The following is a 17,648-nucleotide window of genomic DNA, read 5'->3' on the forward strand; positions in this document are numbered from 1 at the left end:
TACAGCATAAATGAGTAGTTGTAGGTTCTGGTTGAGAAGGGGATATGACTATGTTACATTATTTTTAGTAATTTCCTATATGGTTTAAATCCCCCTAAAAATGGAAAAGAGATGAGTTCTTAAACTAGGAACATAGATGACTAAGTTTTCTAACCTGGTAAGATGATGGTTACTGATAGAGTAAATGAAATCTGTAGATAAAGGATCTTTAGTTATCTGTTGGTTATTCAAGTAGAGATGTTTATTATACAATTGGAAATTAGTACCTATATATTTTTTAAAAAGTAAATCGAGACTTGATATGCTGATTTTTGAATCAGTATAGTAATAGTATTGAAAGTCCTTGGCCAGGCGCGGTGGCTCACGCCTGTAATGCCAGCACTTTGGGAGGCCGAGGTGGGCGGATCACCGGAGGTCAGGAGTTAGAGACCAGCCGACTAACATGGAGAAACCCCGTCTCTACTAAAACTACAAAATTAGCTGGGTGTGGTGGTGCATTCCTGTAATCCCAGCTACTCTGGAGGCTGAGGTAGGAGAATTGCTTGAACCTGGGAGGTGGAGGTTGCGGTGAGCAAAGATCGCGTCATTGCACTCCAGCCTGGGCAACGAGCGAAACTCCGTCTCAGAAAAAAAAAAAAAAAAAAAAAAGAGAAAAAAAGTCCTCGGTGGGGGTGGATAATACCACTCTAGAGGGAGAGAGTGGAGAATGAGGAGACAAGGTGGCTAAGGATCACACTTTGGGCGAAACAGTCATGTTTAACGGTGGTGTAAAAGTGGGTGAAGACAACTGAAAAGAAATAGGAAGAAACAAAGACAGTTTACTATCATGAAAATCAAACGAAGGGAAGGATTTCAATAAAGGGGTAGTCAACAATATTTGGAGAAGCAGTAATATGGAGACTGAGAAGAGGTCACTGGATTTGGCAATTAAAAACTCAGTATTGACATTTGAAGAATTTTTCAGTGGGTAGAGTTCAGAAAGTATTGTAAGAGAAGAAAAAATTAGTTAATCTAAATATTCCTTTTCGAATTAAATGAGATTTGACTAGTATATTTTCAGTTAAAATTTTTATTGTAAATTTTTTTTTTTTTTAAAGAGAGAGTCTTGCTCTGTCTCCCAGGCTGGAGTGCAGTGGCATGATCTCGGCTCACTGCAACCTTCGTCTCCTGGGTTCAAATGATTCTCCTGCCTCAGTCTCCCAAGTAGCTGAGACTACAGGCATGTGCCACCACATCCAGGTAATTTTTTTATTTTTAGTAGAGACGGGGTGTCACCACATTGGCCAGGCTGGTCTCAAATTCCCAACCTCAGGTGATCCACCCGCCTCGGCCCCCCCAAAGTGCTGGGATTACAGGCGTGAGCCACCGTGCCCAGCCTGTAATTTTTCATAAACATGCTAAACAAAAATTATATATGGGCCCTTGTAAAGTTTCACAAGAATTGCAAATTTTTTTCCAGTGGATTCAAGATACTACATATTCTTCGATGATAATAGAGAACTCAAACCCTTGAAATCAGTTGTCATAAATGTTGTTTATAGAGATAATTAACTTTTAACTCATGTACATTTGGTGCTTAATAGATGCTATTTTAAAAAGTTGCTTGTGCCCAGGCGCTGTGGCTCATGCCTGTAATTCCAGCACTTTGGGAGGCCAAGGCGGGCAGATCACGAGGTCAGGAGATAGAGACCATCCTGGCTAACACGGTGAAACCCTGTCTCTACTAAAAATACAAAAAATTAGCTGGGCGTGGTGGGGGGGTGCCTGTAGTCCCAGCACTTGGGAGGCTGAGGCAGGAGAAGGGCGTGAACCTGGGAGGCGGAGCTTGCAGTGAGCTGAGATCACGCCACTGCACTCCAGCCTGGGCGGCAGAGCGAGACTCCGTCTCAAAAAGAAAAGAAAAAACGTTGTCTGTCTAACACCCATAGAGGAGACTAGCTGCAGGGCTGGGCACAAATCATGCCTGTAATCCCAACACTTTGGGAGGCCAAGGCAGGAGGATTTCTTGAGGCAAGGAGTTGACGACCAGCCTTGATAGACCCTGTTTCTATAAATAAATGAATTAATTAATGACTAGCTGCAATACTTAGCTGACAGTCTTCTAACAGTGGCTGCTAAGAATTGAACGGAATGGTTTGTCTAGTATAAATCATAAAGCGAAGAATCAACAAGTCTCAAGGAGAGCCTGGCCCAGGGATAAGTTAAAATGCAAAAAACATGAACCTAAGTCAGATCACACCTAAGCTAAGTACGTATCAAAAACAGTACATACTGGACCCTTACTCATCAGAGGATTTTCATGGTTGTACATATGACAGAAAGACTTATAATAAAATTACTTTTAGGAGTTATGATCCTCTGAGAATCTAAAATTAGCCATAGTCCTTTTCCTCAGAAAAAATACACATTTCATTAACAAAAATTTGCCTCTTTGAACCCCTATTAAAAATGTATGCCTTATGAAGGCTTTTATAATTATAAATAATTTAACATCCTTGGGTGGTAATTATACCCACTGTACATACACCCTATTACTTAATTTCATATATAAGCAGTCTTGTGTATCATACTGTCTCTAAGACTTTCACCCTTGGTGGGTGGGGAATTTTGTATGAATTGAGAAGGCTTAATTTCTTCCTTTTGTTACATAATTTAGTGCTACCAGCTTAATAAACATCTACAACAGAAACTTGCTTAAAGTAAGTACTGGATAATAATTTGTTGAATAAATGAATTAGTTTATGACTATGGGTTTGAACATCTTCATTTTAATAATACTTTATAAAACCTGACTATTAAATAAATCAGTAACATAAAAAGCTCAAATAGACATTTAAACAGTAGTATAAAATATATGAAATAATTCATCTTTTTTCTTTGTACATCTGTAGACTGCACTTCTATAACTATTGTCTATTTTCTGATGTTGACAGACCAGACTTTACTTGGTGCTCTTAAATTACGTGATTCCAACTTGTCCTTCACAGACATATTTTTCTTATGGTTTTCTTGACCCTGTTTTTTCCCTAAACATGCTCAAGATACCAACTTTGAATTTCATTGTTGTATGAGAAAAAGTTAAGACAGCTTGGCCTCTTCCTATTCTCGCATTATTCACTTCTCAAAACTTTTTTCTTCCGTTTTTCTCTCTTAACTTCCCATTGCTTTACCTTTGGCATTAAAAAAAAATCAACCATTTTGCAGTTTATAATACTATAAATATAATAGTAGTAACATGGATTTAACTTTTATCTTCTTATAACTTCTAAATTTTATAGAAGACTGTTTTGTAAGAGTTTTGACCTTGAAGTAATAAGATACTTTGTAAACTTTGTTAAGTAACTTCTTGGGCCTCAGTTTCCCAATGTGTAAAGTGAAGAAGTGGACTAACTCTGTGGTTCTCAAATAACTAGCTGTAGTGCAGTGGTGCGATCATAGCTCACTGCAACCCGAAACTCCTGGGCTCAAGAAAACGGCTGGCTTCAGACTTGAGTCCCTAGGTGCACAGGCCCATCACAATGCCCAGCTAAGGATGATGCTTACTTTAAACTGATTGGCAATAAAATACAAAAGCTACCATGTAGTTCATTTTGTCCCATACATGGCAGGTTTACCTAATTCAAGAAAGAGATCCTTATTTAAAGAGGAGTTGTACTTTGGAAATAGCATGTAGGTTCTTTTTTGGGAGAGTGAGGATCATGGTGATAGGGGTAGGGTAAAAGGACCAAGAGAATAAATGAATATTAGGACAAATGAGAAAAAATAGTCATGGGTTATGTAAATCCATTCTGATGCTGCACTCAGGTTGGGCAAGATTTTATGAAATGATATCGCTTTAATGTTACCACTGAAAACTTTTTTTCTCTACACAGTTAATTCGGATCATAAAAATTGTCACCTTGTGATTTTAAATTTGTAACTGCCAGATCTTTTTGTTTATTCATCAAATACTGAGCACTTACTCTGTAGGAGGCACTGTTCCTTTATGTAAGTTTTGTGTGCCAACAACTTTAGGATAACCCTTTGTTTCAAACAATTTATGTATTATGAAATTCTGAAACCAGGGAAGCATTTTAATGAAGCGTCATTCGTCATTATATTGGTTTGATTTCTTGTGTTCAGTAAATTTAGTCATTAAATTGGCGATTTATCTCCCTCGTCCATTGTATTTTAACATGTATTTGTAATAAGGTTTGCAGCAAGAATTTTTTTTTGAAGTAAATGACAATATAAATGTTTCCAAATGAACCAAACAGAAATGAAAGGGTACATGAATTTCATGATTAGCATATTGGGGGAGTTTAATCTCCAGAGGTGGGTGTGTTCTACTAAGTACCCGTTTAATGTGCTCTTTGACACTTCTGTTAAGGGAAAAGGACGAAGTTGGTCTCCGAAAGTTGGGAACTCCTTACTTTCCAAGTAAAGGTTTCAGAATATGTTCTAGGTATGACTTTTTTGTTGGTGTTCCTGTGTTAAAGTGCAGATGTTTCAAGTGAACTGGTTACACGTTGCATAAGGTTTGAAAAAGCCGAAAGAAGTTAAATAGCCACCTTTATTTACAGCTGCAGGACTAGGTATTAGATTGCTTCCAGGAAGAAAATATGATTAATGGCTCTTTTCCAGAGGGGGGGCAATTGCAGACTTTTCTTCCGCAGAGCGTGAAATGTGCCTCTTCCTGCCGAGGGTCTGTGTCCTCGCGCGGCTCCCGGAGCCGTTTCCCAGCCTCAGGTGTCTCTCGCCGCAGGCTGCTGCCGCTCTCCGGAGCGAGCGTCCGGGACTTCCTGTCTGGGCGCGGGGCGGAAGGATCGCGTTGCCAGCTGGGGCGGCCGCCACAGCCGCCGCCGCCGCCGCCGCCACCGCCCCTGCCCCTGCCGTTAGGTGGTGGGGTTTCTCAGCCCGGCGGCGGGAGGCGGGCCGGCCTCGGCTTCCTGTCGGAGGACGCGCAAGGATCCGGGCGTCGGAGTGTGTGCGAGTGCGTGAGTGTGTGTCGGTCGCACGGCGTGTGTCTCCGGCCGCGGGTTCCGCCTCCTCCCCTGCCGCCGCTGCTCACGGTGTAAGTCAATGTGAAGCAGCAGCTCCAGCCCCGGGATAAACATGGCGACGTCTCTGCATGAGGGACCCACGAACCAGCTGGATCTGCTCATCCGGGCCGGTAAGGACAGGGGAACTTTTCTCCCGTGCATCGGTGCAGCAGGAGAGGGGGTGCACAGAAGGCGAGTGACTCCCCTGTAGCAGTCTGTGCTGGGGGTACAGTGTCCACCTCACAGTCACTGGGGCGGCTGGGGGAAAGGGGGGAGTGAATGAAGTAATGGAGGCGACGAATCAGGAAGTGATCACCTTGGAGAGTAACCTGCCTCGAATCCGGCGCTGTCGCTTCAGGGTGGGTTCGGCGAGCAGCAGCAGCAGCTGCCGGGCGGAGCGCTGGCAGCGGGTGCTGGAGAACGGAGCCGCGGTTAAGTTGGGGACTCGGGGGCGGACGAGTTGTGCGCTTCACCCCAGTTGCTGAGGAACCAGGAAGTGAGTGAGGCTGTTGTCTCTCGGCTGCGCCTGCCACGCTGTCTGGCCGGAGAGGCCGCTACTGCCCGCGGTCGGGGGCGGCGGGCTTCTCCAGGGAACGCTCGCCACCCCCGCTCGGTTCTCCCTTCAGACTTCGTCCACAATTCCATGACTTCCGCATGGACCAGGCAGCCAGGGGCGATGTCCGGTGGACCGATACCCGCCAAAAAAAAAAAAAAAATGCTCTGACCCTCCCTCCTCCGCACATTCCCACCTTATGCAGTCTCAGGAGTAACGGTCCTGGACAGGTCACTTAATAATGTTGAGTAAGCGGGATGATGTTTCAGGGGCCCGCCTCCCTTTGCTCATTTAATGGGTGGCTGTAAAGAAACTAGGTTTATGCCCCTTCCCTCGTGGGTTTTTTTTTAGGGGGAGAATGGGAAGAACACAGAATATATTTGTACCCCTGACCTGGAGGGTTCGGCGTCAGAGAAGAACATTTATTTTTGTAAACAGTGGGTGAATGTTAAGGAGCGAGGCGGGAGGGGGGGAGTCTTGGCCCTAGGGAAGTCTCAGCACGGAATTGCCCCTTTCCCCCCTCCCCCCCAAACCTCCCACCACAGCGGAAGCGCCTCGGAAAGGACAGAACGGACGGGATTGACAGGCCTCTGGTTCCAATCTGCTCTCTGAGGTGTTCCAAATTAGAACGTTGATTTCTGGGGGCGGGACTACGGGCCCTCGCTGGGCCAATGAAGATTGGGCGGGAGTGAAGCTGACAATGTACGCATGGAATTGGAGGGAAGAGGAGTGTAAACACGGAAGTGGCCGCAGGGGTGGGGGATGTGCGGCGCCACTGCTGCAGCGGAAGGGCACGGACTTAAGTTACATAGAAAAAGAAGCTTTGCTTAATAGCAGCGCAGTGAGGGTTCTGAATCGATGTAGCACTGCTTGAATACTGTTTACTTACTGTAATAGTAAGCATACATGTTCCTTTTCCCGGTTCCTATTTCATATTGCCATGGATGGGAAGTGGACGATGAGAAATATTCAGGGAACACAGTAATTCTATAAAAGATCTTGACAGTTTTCCATCCATTGTTTTTAGGTAAGGAACTTGAAATTAGTAGTTTGCCTGGCAAAACTCTGTGACTCAGTTCTTTTGGGGGAAATCATGAACACACGTGTATCCCAAGTTAACGGAAGCACTGTAGGTTCAATGTCTGAAATAATATATAGGTATTGAATACCACGCAGTGGTGACCAGTCTTTTATTGTATGAAATGTAATAATATGTATTTCAGAGGTTCCAAAGGAAAATACAGTTTACTGGGTAGTGATTAAAACACATCTGTTTGACAGTTGCTTTCTGGTCAGAACAAGAACTTAAGTTTTAGTAAGAGAGCACAATGAGAACTTGATTCCTTTGTATATATTGTCCATTACTACAATATGAATTAAGGGATGGAATTTTTGGCTTTATATTATTGGTACTAATGATACATGAAGTTGTGGGGTCAATGATATTTCTGTGATTATTGAATATGTACAGTTCAAGACATGTTGTTTCCAGTAGCTGCGAACGCTCAGAACCTTAGAATGCCCTTGCATCAAAACTTTGAAAGATACTATAAAGGTAGGAGGGCTTAACTTTGCCATTGGAAAGTCTTTTTTCATAAGCTTTTGGAATTACCAGCGAAACTGAATATGGCCTGTAGATATTTTCCTTGGAGTGTATAGGTGTGTATATAAAAGACTGTCTTTGGTTTGAAAAGACAAAAGTTTTGTCTTCCTTTGATAAAGGGGTTTCAAAAAGTTAAGTGCTGTTTTCCAGCTCTACTGCATTTCTGTACTATATGGGAATCTTAAAGTTTAAGATAATAATGTTTTGTAAATAATATGTTTTACATAAAATTATTTTCAAGTTATTTCACCAATTAAGTTCATGTAATCTGAAGCTCCCTTACAAGCCTTATTTTGGAAGGAAACTTGAGAGAGGTTTGCTCATTTACCCAAGGTTTATTCAGTGTGTTAAAAGTTTGGGAGGAAAGATGGCCCAGAAGATTAGGAATCATGATTCTAAATTTTTATTGCTGCCAATTTTCAATAGCATTGGTAGGATAATGTTTCTAAAGTTTGTGTTTGTGTAATGGACAGAATACCTTTTTATCTCCTTGAGGGAAGTCATCAAGTGTGAGAGAGAATTCGTCCTCACAAAGATTTTACAGTCTGGGGAGACAGGTGAAAATCTATATAATGTATAAATGTAAAAAATAGCTCCAGTGATTGCTGTAATGGGTTGATGATTAGTGTAGAATGATATTTATACAACTTCTAGAGGAGATAAGCTTTAGGTTAATATTTTCAGCATAACTTGTTTCTAAGCAAGTATATAACACTTAATATTATCACTGTTGCTACACATGTTAAGGTAGCTGTTAAGCTCTAATATACTTTTGATTTTTTTTTTCTTCCTTTAGAGGCCTTATCATGTATGCATTCCTTTAGCTATAAACATGCTGCCAGAGGAGTCTGAGTAAAGGATGAAATAAATAAGGTTATTTATTAAAACTCACTGTCATTTTACAAAGTGTGTTTGTAGTAAAGTCTCGAAATACTTTAGAAAACTTTCATGGACAATATGATATATGAGAATAAGCCTTGACCCTGAAGAGTTGAGGATCTATATCTAGCTGTCACTAAACTAGCTAGTGACTTAACCTCTTTAGGGCTTCATTTTCTCTTAGAGGACAGGGTTGACTAGATGATTCCTAATGACTTTTAAAGCTCTAAAATAAGTGGCTTGGAAATACTTAATGGAAAGGTAAGGCTTCTCCTTGGGTTTTTTTTTTTTTTTAAATATTACACCATGTGAGTGAATATGTCTATATGTTCGTTATGTAATTGGGAGGTTAACTTTTTTTATCCAGTCTTTGAAAATAAAAATGTGTGCCAAATTGTAACTTGAGGCTCTTCATATGTTTAAGTCTGTAATATAGTTTATTTAATAATTTAGGCTTATTTCTAGTGTGTATAGCTTAATATAGGAAAAAACAAATGTCTAGCATTGTTACTTTCCTAATATTTATGTGAAAGTATTGTATATGTACAGTCTGGATTTTCTGGAAGATTTCTGCCTTATTCTCTAGTATACCTTCCTTGACTTTTTTCTTTATTTGTCTTTTCTTATTTTATTTTTTTTTCACATTTGCGAAATAAGGTAACCAGAAGTTTTGGTGAACAATGCAGTTATTAAATGAAGGTGAAATTTTTCTGAAAAGTTAGCCTAAATATTTTCACTGACAAAACCTATTATTAAAGTTGATTATGAAATTGAAATCATTTCTGATTTACTGTAAATTGGAATATGTAGTCTCAATCTTGAAAAGATCAAATTGAAAAAAAATTTAGCAGTATGAAAAAAAGTTAAAAGCGGTATGTGAATAGATGCATTAAAATGAAACTCAAGGAATGACACTGGTTTTCTTTTTAAAAAGTTCATTTGGGCCGGGTGCAGTGGCTCACGCCTGTAATCCCAGCACTTTGGGAGGCTGAGGCGGGCGGATCACAAGGTCAGCAGATCGAGACCATCTTGACTAACACAGTGAAACCCCGTCTCTACTAAAAATACAAAAAATTAGCTGGGCGTGGTGAAGGGCGCCGGTAGTCCCCGCTACTCGGGAGGCTGAGGCAGGAGAATGGCGTGAACCCGGGAGGCGGAGCTTGTGGTGAGCAGAGATCCTGCCACTGCGCTCCAGCCCCGGGACAGAGCGAGACTCCGTTTCAAAAAAAAAAAAAGCTCATTTGCAAAGGAATTTAAGAAATTACCCTTCACAAATCATTGCAGCATTGGTACTAAAATTCATGTAAAAACTGAGTTACATGGTCACATCAGTCCGTATGTAAATAGCCAGTCAGAATCATTCAACATATAACTATTTTAGAAACAAATTTGGTTGGTGGAGAAGGGCAGGCAGCAGAATGTTTTTGGTAACTATTTAAAATGATTCCTTGTGTTTGATAGTTGTGTAAAATGATTGATTCCTTGTGACATCTATAGCAAAATGTTCAAAAAGATGCAAAGAAATGCTTAAGAAAAGCTTTTTAAAAACTCTTTATATGTGAGTAGACAAATACTGTTTAACTTATAGAATCGTAATTTTTCTTTCTTATTATTATTTATTTTATTTTTCGAGATGGAGCCTTGCTCTGTCGCCCAGCCTGGAGTGCAGTGGCACAATCTTGGCTCACCTCTGCCTTCCAGGTTCAAGTGATTCTCCCACTTCAGCCTCCCAAGTAGCTGGGATTACAGGCGTGAGCCACTACGCCCGGCTAATTTTTGTATTTTTAGTAGAAACGGGGTTTTACCGTGTTGGCCAGGCTGATCTTGAAATCCTGACCTCAGGTGATCCACCCACCTTGGCCTCCCAAAGTGCTGGGATTACAGGCGTGAGCCACAGCTCCCAGCCTCGAATCATAATTTGTCATCTATACACTGATGTTTATGTTTAGAAGCTAAAACTTACATAAGCTTGGGGATAGAATTTGGTTGTTATTAATTACAGTCAATGATGAAGTACAGCTGCGCTTCTCAAAAACCAAACGCTCTGACCTGGATTCCGGGAGTCCCAAGAGCCTTTCACAGGATCTGTAAAGACAAAATTGTTTTGAAAATAATACTAAGACATTATTTACCTTTTCACTTTCAGAAGTGTACAGAGGAGTTAGGAGCTATGTATAGATGGGTTATTCCAATAGATTGAAAGAGGAAGGAGAATCCACCTGCCTTCTATTAAATCAAGTATAGTAGGATTTGCAAAAAAATATAAAACAAAGTTACTCACTTTTTGTTTTTTTAAAGTTATTTTTGGCCAGGCATGGTGATTCATGCCTGTAATCCTAGCACTTTGGGAAGCCAAGGCAAGAGGATCTCTTGAGCCTGGGAGTTTGAGACCAGCCTGGACGACATACTGAGACCTCCGTCACTTAAAAAAAATAAAAATAGCTGGTTGTGCTGGTGCATGCCTGTGGTCCCAGCTACCTGAGAGGCTGAAGTGGGAGGATCACAGCCAGGAAGTCTAAGCTACAGTGAACCATGATCATGCCACTGCATTCCAGCCTAAGCAACAGAGCGAGACCTTGTCTCAAAAAAGCTATTTTTCATAAAAAATATTACTTGTGTTTGCAGTAGTGGGTGTATTATTTTAAATGAATTAATAATTTTGAAGTTTTCTTTGTAATTTCAAATATGATAAATACAGATAAAATCTCTTTGAGGTCTTCAGTATTTTGAGTGTAAAAGTGTCCTCTGATAAAAAAGGTTGGAGGATAGCTGAATTACAGTGTTCTTTAGGTCTGTACTATATGGAAGCCACTAGCCACATGTATCTGAGTACTTAAAATGTCGCTAAGAAACTCACTTTTAAATTTTAATTAATTTAAACTCAAAAACAAGCAGTGGGAAACTTCCTTATATTGATTACACATTGAAATAAAATATTCAATGTTCTGGGTTAAATGAAGGTATTAATTTCTCCTTTGCTTTTACAAATGTAGCTACTGGAAAATTTAAAATTATATGTGGCTTTTATTTTTATCAGACAGCTCTGGTTTAGAAAATAATTTCTGGTTGATTTCATCTTGCAGAGGGCAGTTTGCTCTCCCCCTCCGAGAGTGTTGAAAAAAAGAAAAGCCATTCTTTTTTTCTTTTTATACTTTATAATGCAAGTATATTGATTAAAAAGTCAAGGGGGAAAAGGTAAAGATGGAGTGTTCCAGACCTTTAATTACCTTTTCCACCTTTTCATTGCCTTCATTTGTATTCTTCATTTACCTATTACTGGTATTGCTTTGGGGCTTTAGAGGATAAGTAGTGGTAAATCAGTACTGTAGTTGAGTGAAGACCTTGTACTGTTAGTTTATAGTGTTGCTTATAGGGGAATACCACTATCACCTAATGAAGTGTTTTCTAATTTTTTTTCACTGCTCTCAAACTAAATTGCTACTAAATTTTATTTTTGACTTGAGAACATTTTTATGAACTAGATCCATTGCCAGCATTCTCTTATGCAAAGCTGAGAGGTATGCCTCTTGTCAGACTTAATTACCAAGTTTGGTATTTTGTAACAGCTGTTGAGTGAGTCTGGAATAGTCTGCAGTACCATACAAACACCAGTTGATTAGAAAGATAGAAATGGAACAAGAAGATATTTACCAATATTAAATGAAGGTATGAGCAAATATTATTTTTGGTACTGTAATAAAAAGTAAAACAGTTCTTGAAATTTATTTCAAGGGGGATTGACCAACAATACCCACTACCAGTGGTAACTAGAAAATGATACCTGTCAGACTACTTTTAGCTCCATTGTTTCTATTTTTAAAATGAGTTATTTATTTTTTCTTTCCATAAATTTCGTAGATATAGAAAGATACCAGTAAGTCAAGTTTTAAGTAAGATAAGGAATTCTACTTTTCAGCTCTTGCTTGTAGCTTTCTTACTTTGATTGCACAACACTGTTAAATTCATGCTTATTCTTAAGAAATGTGCAAAATTATAGCTGAAATTTTATTTGAATTATTGACCTGAACCAAAGAGCATTTTTTTGAATTATAGAAACAAGTAGGAGAAATATTTCTTAAATTTCTGTTGTAAAAAGTTACTTATGTAAACAAAAATAAAAAGATAGTGCTCACTTTTACAAAATGTGTTAAGTTTTGGAAACTGGCATTAGTACATTATTATAAATTGATCTGAGAATAGGCTCTTAGATTTTTGTGTTTTGCATTATTTTAGTTAGTAAATAAAAATGACGAGATAAAATTAGTAAGCAGCAAAAAAGTAATCAGTGTTCCTCTTAACATGCTTTTAACTTACAAAGTAAGTTTATTTGACATTTTTATTTAGTTTCGAAATATCTTCCATTTATGTTTTTGATGCTCTCTGAACTATAGATGGAGCGTTCTAAAATGCAAAACTGAGCACTGATGTGACACTCAAAGGAAATGCTCATTAAAGCGTTTTGGATTTTTAGATTTGGGATATTCAACTGGAAATATATAGTGCAGATACATTGTTTTTTAAATTCGAAATCTGAAACACTTCTGGTCCTAAGGGCATGCCCAACCTATAGTAGTATAAGCTTCATGAGGCCGGAGATCTGTTCACACTTGTGTCAGGTTTATAGCACAGGGTCTGGGCACATGGTAAATGTCAGCAACCATTTGTCAGTTGTACATAGAGTATTAGATCTTCTGGCTGATAACTTCATAGGTAATTTATGTTTATTTTATGTTCTCATCCTAAATTTAAAGTATGAATGAGTAAATTTTCTAAGTAAGTGTATGTATTTTACTCTAAATATAAAATATTTCTGAAATATATTATGTTGAATTTTAGTGGGGAAGGGGAAATCGAGGTCAGAAATATGTGCAAAAATTACACCTTGAAGAAGAAACTTCCATTGACATAACAATTTTAATAACACAAAATCATGGTTTTGAAAATGTGCCTCAAACTACCTAAGAATTCAGGGCACGTAATATGTAAGTAACTGTTAGGCAAATTTCATTTTGTTTATAAGCTGAAACATTAAAAAATCTAGTAAAATTCTCTTGCTGTATTATTATTGAATACTTGAAGCTCTGATTTTAATATGGTAAAGTTTTAGGGTGTGTCGTAATATAATTACATAAGGAATTAGTTTACCCAGGATAGTTTATTAATAGCACCTAAGACAAGAGCTAAACTGCAACACAAGCAGACTTTAAAAAGAATGCTTGCTAGAATAAATTTTAAAAACTGGAGAATTTGCTTTTCAAGGTTTTTTTTTTCTTAGTGTATGTGAGTATTGTAGGGAGGCATTTTGAAAAAAATAATTGAGAATAATAATGTATCTTATACTTAATAATGCTAAGTTTTCTTAAAGTTGAACTACACAGGCTGATTGAATCCTTTGCTTCGGTGAAGCTGCAGATAAGAGTAAGCAGGGTCACCTAAAGATAGATTTACTTAGAGGTTTGGCTGCCTCTCTGGAACCATTTAGCTTTGAACAGATTTCCATAAATGGAAAGAGCAACTGGAGAGACCCAGTACCTTGTGGATGATGTGCAACAGGTGGTAAAACAGTCATTGGGTTTTTGAAATAAATGCTTTCCAAATGACTGTTGTTTAAGACTGAGGCTTTAGCATTTAGGGAACTTTGAGACTAACTGGATTTTTTTCCCCCAATTAAAAGTTTCCTGGAAACAGTTTTAAAAGATTCATATCGTTAGTGTGTAGTGCTTATGAATTTGTAATATGACTTTATGAAATTTGTATAAACATTTAGTTCCTTTAGGGGACAGCTTAGAAAAATCTGTCAAGTTAGAGACTCTTAAATATTCATGTTTCAGAACCTCTTACCAAAATAACTATTCAATATTTTAAATCAGGGTGTGAAATTAATATATCATTAAGATAATAACATTTGTTCTTGAATTGCTGATTTTCCTGTAAGGTCAGTGGGTTGTCCTTAATTCAGTACATAAAAGAAATATCTGCCTGGCATGATGGCTCATGCCTGTAATCCCAGCACTTTGAGAGGCCGAGGCTGTTGTATCACCTGAGGCCAGGAGTTCGAAACCAGCCTGGCCAACATGGTGAAGCCCCGTCTCTACTAAAAATACAAAAATTAGCCAGGCGTGGTGGCATGTGCCTGTAATCTCAGCTACTCAGGAGGCTGAGGCAGGAGAATCTCTTGAACCTGAGAGGTGGAGGTTGCAGTGAGCCGAGATCATGCCACTGCACTCCAGCCTGGGCAACAGAGCGAGGCTCCGTCTAAAAAAAAAAAAATCTGCATGTCTGCTCCATGAAAAGTCTATGTTGGGAACCATGGCATATGTAAGGATTGGTTAAGCTCGCCCCCCAGACCTCAAGAAGTTTACAGTCTTATAGGAATGATAAGAAATTATCATATTCTTGCCCTATGAAAGAGGAAATTAAAGTTTGATAGAGATTAAGTTGCTTACCTCAGGTAACAGAAATAAGTGGCAGAGACTGGAACCCAAGCTGTTGGACCTGAAAGCCCAAACCACTGCTGTACACATTGTTTACAAGTAACATAATCAGCAAAGCATAAAGGAAGTGCTAGAAGAGAAATACAAAAGGTGGTAGAATTTGAAGGCTTCGTGGGAAGAATAAACTCTAAGAAAAAGTCTTAGATTAAAACCCACTGAGGCTCTGAAGAGAGCAAGGTTAATTTTAAAGAAAGTTCCCAAGTACTCTGGCAGTAAATCTAATGCATGTTGTTATCCATCTTTAGGCAGCCGTGCCTGGAGAGTACAGTCGTCCCTCAGTATACCTGGGGTATTGGTTCCAGGATGCCTCCTCCACCTGGCAGATACTGAAATCCTAGAATGCTCAATCAAGTCCCTTATACAAAATGCTGTAGTATTTACATTGTATTTTTAATTGTTGTATTTTTTTTATTGCCTCTCCCTCCCCCGCAATATTTTCAATCTGAGGTTGGTTGAATCTGCTGATGCGGAACCCTTGAATATGGAGGGCTTAGTCATTCAAGAGAGTCTGTAAGAATTGAATTAATTGATTAAATTAATTTATTAATTGATTAAATTAAATTAACTTGGCATGATACATCAAAATATGTAATTGCCCTCACAGGGTTGTTAATCTACAACCAGCCTCTCCCTGCCCCTTCTTCCCTTCCTACAAGTTAGTATTGGCCTAAAATTGATGCAGGGTTCAAATTTTAAGGATCTTTCTTTGTTTTCCTTTGAGTAAGATTCAGAAACTTCTCAGTAATTTCTTTTGTTGTTGTTGTTTTGAGAGTCTCACTCTGTCGCCCAGGCTGGAGTGCAGTGGTGCGATCTCGACTCACTGCAAACTCTACCTCCTGGGTTCAAGCAATTCTCCAGCCTCAGCCTCTCGAGTAGCTGGGAATTAACAGGTGTGTGCCACCACGCTCAGCTAATTTTTGTGTTTTTTGGTAGAGACGGGGTTTCACCATGTCGGTCAGGCTGGTCTTCAACTCCTGACCTCAGGTGATCTACCCTCCTTGGCCTCCCAGAGTGCTGGGATTATAGGCGTGAGCCACTGTACCTGGCCAACTTCTCAGTAATTTCTAATCAATGTCATTGGTTACTTTATAATCAGCATTCATTTTATATCAGTATTCATTTTATAAAATGTAGATACTAGCTTTTTAAAAATTATTTCTGTAATTTATATAGACAAATAGATATCAATGGCTTAGAGTTACTCATGTGTTATTTTATATTTATTTAGTTTTCACTTCTCTTTCAGGAGTGAATATGTTTTTTTCTTAGTAATATGTTTTAGTCATGTGTTTAGTGTATTTTTAATTGAGTAGAACTTATTTTTCCTCCAGTGGAAGCATCAGTTCATAGCAGTAATGCACACTGTACAGATAAGACAATTGAAGCTGCTGAAGCCCTGCTTCATATGGAATCTCCTACCTGCTTGAGGGATTCAAGAAGTCCTGGTATGTAAACTGTTCATTCTTATGTTAAACATGTCATATTACTTCATATGTCTATAATAAAGTTTTGTTTTTTTAATCCAAGGGGATTGTTGGGAATTCTCAAAGATAGATTACACATGAATATATGACAGCAGTAATTGAACTTTATTTGTCAAGGCCTCCAAGTCTTAAATACTTAATTTTCATAACAAATGATACAGAAAATACCCACTATAGGTAGACAAATATTTATTAAATAGCTATTTATACTGTAATGTCTGTTTCCTTAACTCTAGGCAAGTTATAAGCCTTCATAGTCCTTCATAGTATAATAGATGGGAGCAGTTGCCTGTTAGGACCACTTTCAATTCTTTATTCAATGATAAACAGGCAGTAACTCCAGAGAACCACACATGGTAGAGAGAGAAGGGAACTTTTGCCATATTTTTCACACATCCTTCAGATTGTGAGTTTTTATTTTTTTATGGTCCCTCCTAGTCTTTAAGAACAACTTTGATAGTCATTTTGTACAATTCTGATTTGTTCTAAATTTAATGCCCAAATGTTAATTTGACTTGATACAAAAAGACTGGCTTACCTTCTCGTTGGGATTTACCATAAGAGCAACCATACTTCTTAATTTGAATAGAATCCTGTGTATTACTCAGAGATATGAGAATAAATTTGCAGCATTTTTGGTCAATCTATTAATCTAAGATAGTATGTATTAAGTGTATCTCTTAATTGAAATAGAAATGTCTTGTCTTGGTTATTTGTGCATATTCAAAGGAAGCCAGAGCAACATTATTGTATGTGCTAGAATACAAGATAACAATCTGTACCTACTGTTTTGGTGACTAAAACATCAGGACTCTTACATTAAATAAAACTTTAAATACTGAAAGGTAATATTTCTTTTCTGTAATGAGCAAGTTTTCCTTTTCATATTCTAAAATGAACTATAGGTGCTTATGTTTTACTGAGTACATATTTACAAATCTTTGAAATTTTGAGCCACATATTACCTGTTAAAAAATAATGATGGCTAAGTGGATAGAAAGTAATTATTAACTAACTCACTATTATACTATTATTTTCAAATGCTTTCACAACTGTTAGAATAATTTAGAATTTTTCTACATTGAGTTTGAAAGTATAAAGTGTGAAAGAGCGGGGTGACTACTCATGGTCCTTGCTTTATCCAGAGAATTAACATTTTCCCTTTAAGTTGATTTTCCTGGCATTTATTTTCCTTTTATAGTTTAAATCATATTGACTATTCAGCAAATTAGCTCTTATCCTGCTTTGATTAATTCTTAATAAATCTCATCTCTTCTAAATATTGAACTATCCACATAAGAAACATTGATGGGGGTGGGAAATTTTAATTTTTCAACTTTTTTTTATAGTGGAAGTGTTTGTTCCTCCTTGTGTATCAACTCCAGAATTTATCCATGCTGCTATGAGGCCAGATGTCATTACAGAAACTGTAGTGGAGGTGTCAACTGAAGAGTCTGAACCAATGGATACCTCTCCTATTCCAACATCACCAGATAGCCATGAACCAATGAAAAAGAAAAAAGGTAGAGTATATTTATAGATTTCTGAAAAGGCAGGTGAAAATTTTTTTCTTACCTTTTTCCTCATCAAGGGACATAGAAAATAGTATATGCT

At 38.3% G+C, this 17,648-nt stretch overlaps 1 protein-coding gene across 16 annotated transcripts in view; it reads left to right on the forward strand.

Moving 5' to 3' along the window:
* Window positions 1-17,648, forward strand: part of ELF2 (E74 like ETS transcription factor 2) — a 129,224-nt gene that overhangs the window by 97,667 nt on the left and 13,909 nt on the right. For 7 of the 16 annotated variants that reach the window (XM_023226017.3, XM_023226020.3, XM_031935316.1 and 4 more), the window contains 2 exons: window positions 15,882-15,995; window positions 17,384-17,557. In XM_023226017.3, coding sequence (XP_023081785.1) covers window positions 15,882-15,995; window positions 17,384-17,557 — 288 coding nt within the window. Of the gene's footprint in view, window positions 1-4,799; window positions 5,153-15,881; window positions 15,996-17,383; window positions 17,558-17,648 lie in introns of those variants that run through there. The other 9 variants (XM_031935314.1, XM_023226019.3, XM_031935315.1 and 6 more) reach the window with 3 other exon arrangements.

The sequence above is a fragment of the Piliocolobus tephrosceles genome, chromosome 3, assembly GCF_002776525.5.
Source record: "Piliocolobus tephrosceles isolate RC106 chromosome 3, ASM277652v3, whole genome shotgun sequence".
NCBI classification, from domain to species: domain Eukaryota; kingdom Metazoa; phylum Chordata; class Mammalia; order Primates; family Cercopithecidae; genus Piliocolobus; species Piliocolobus tephrosceles.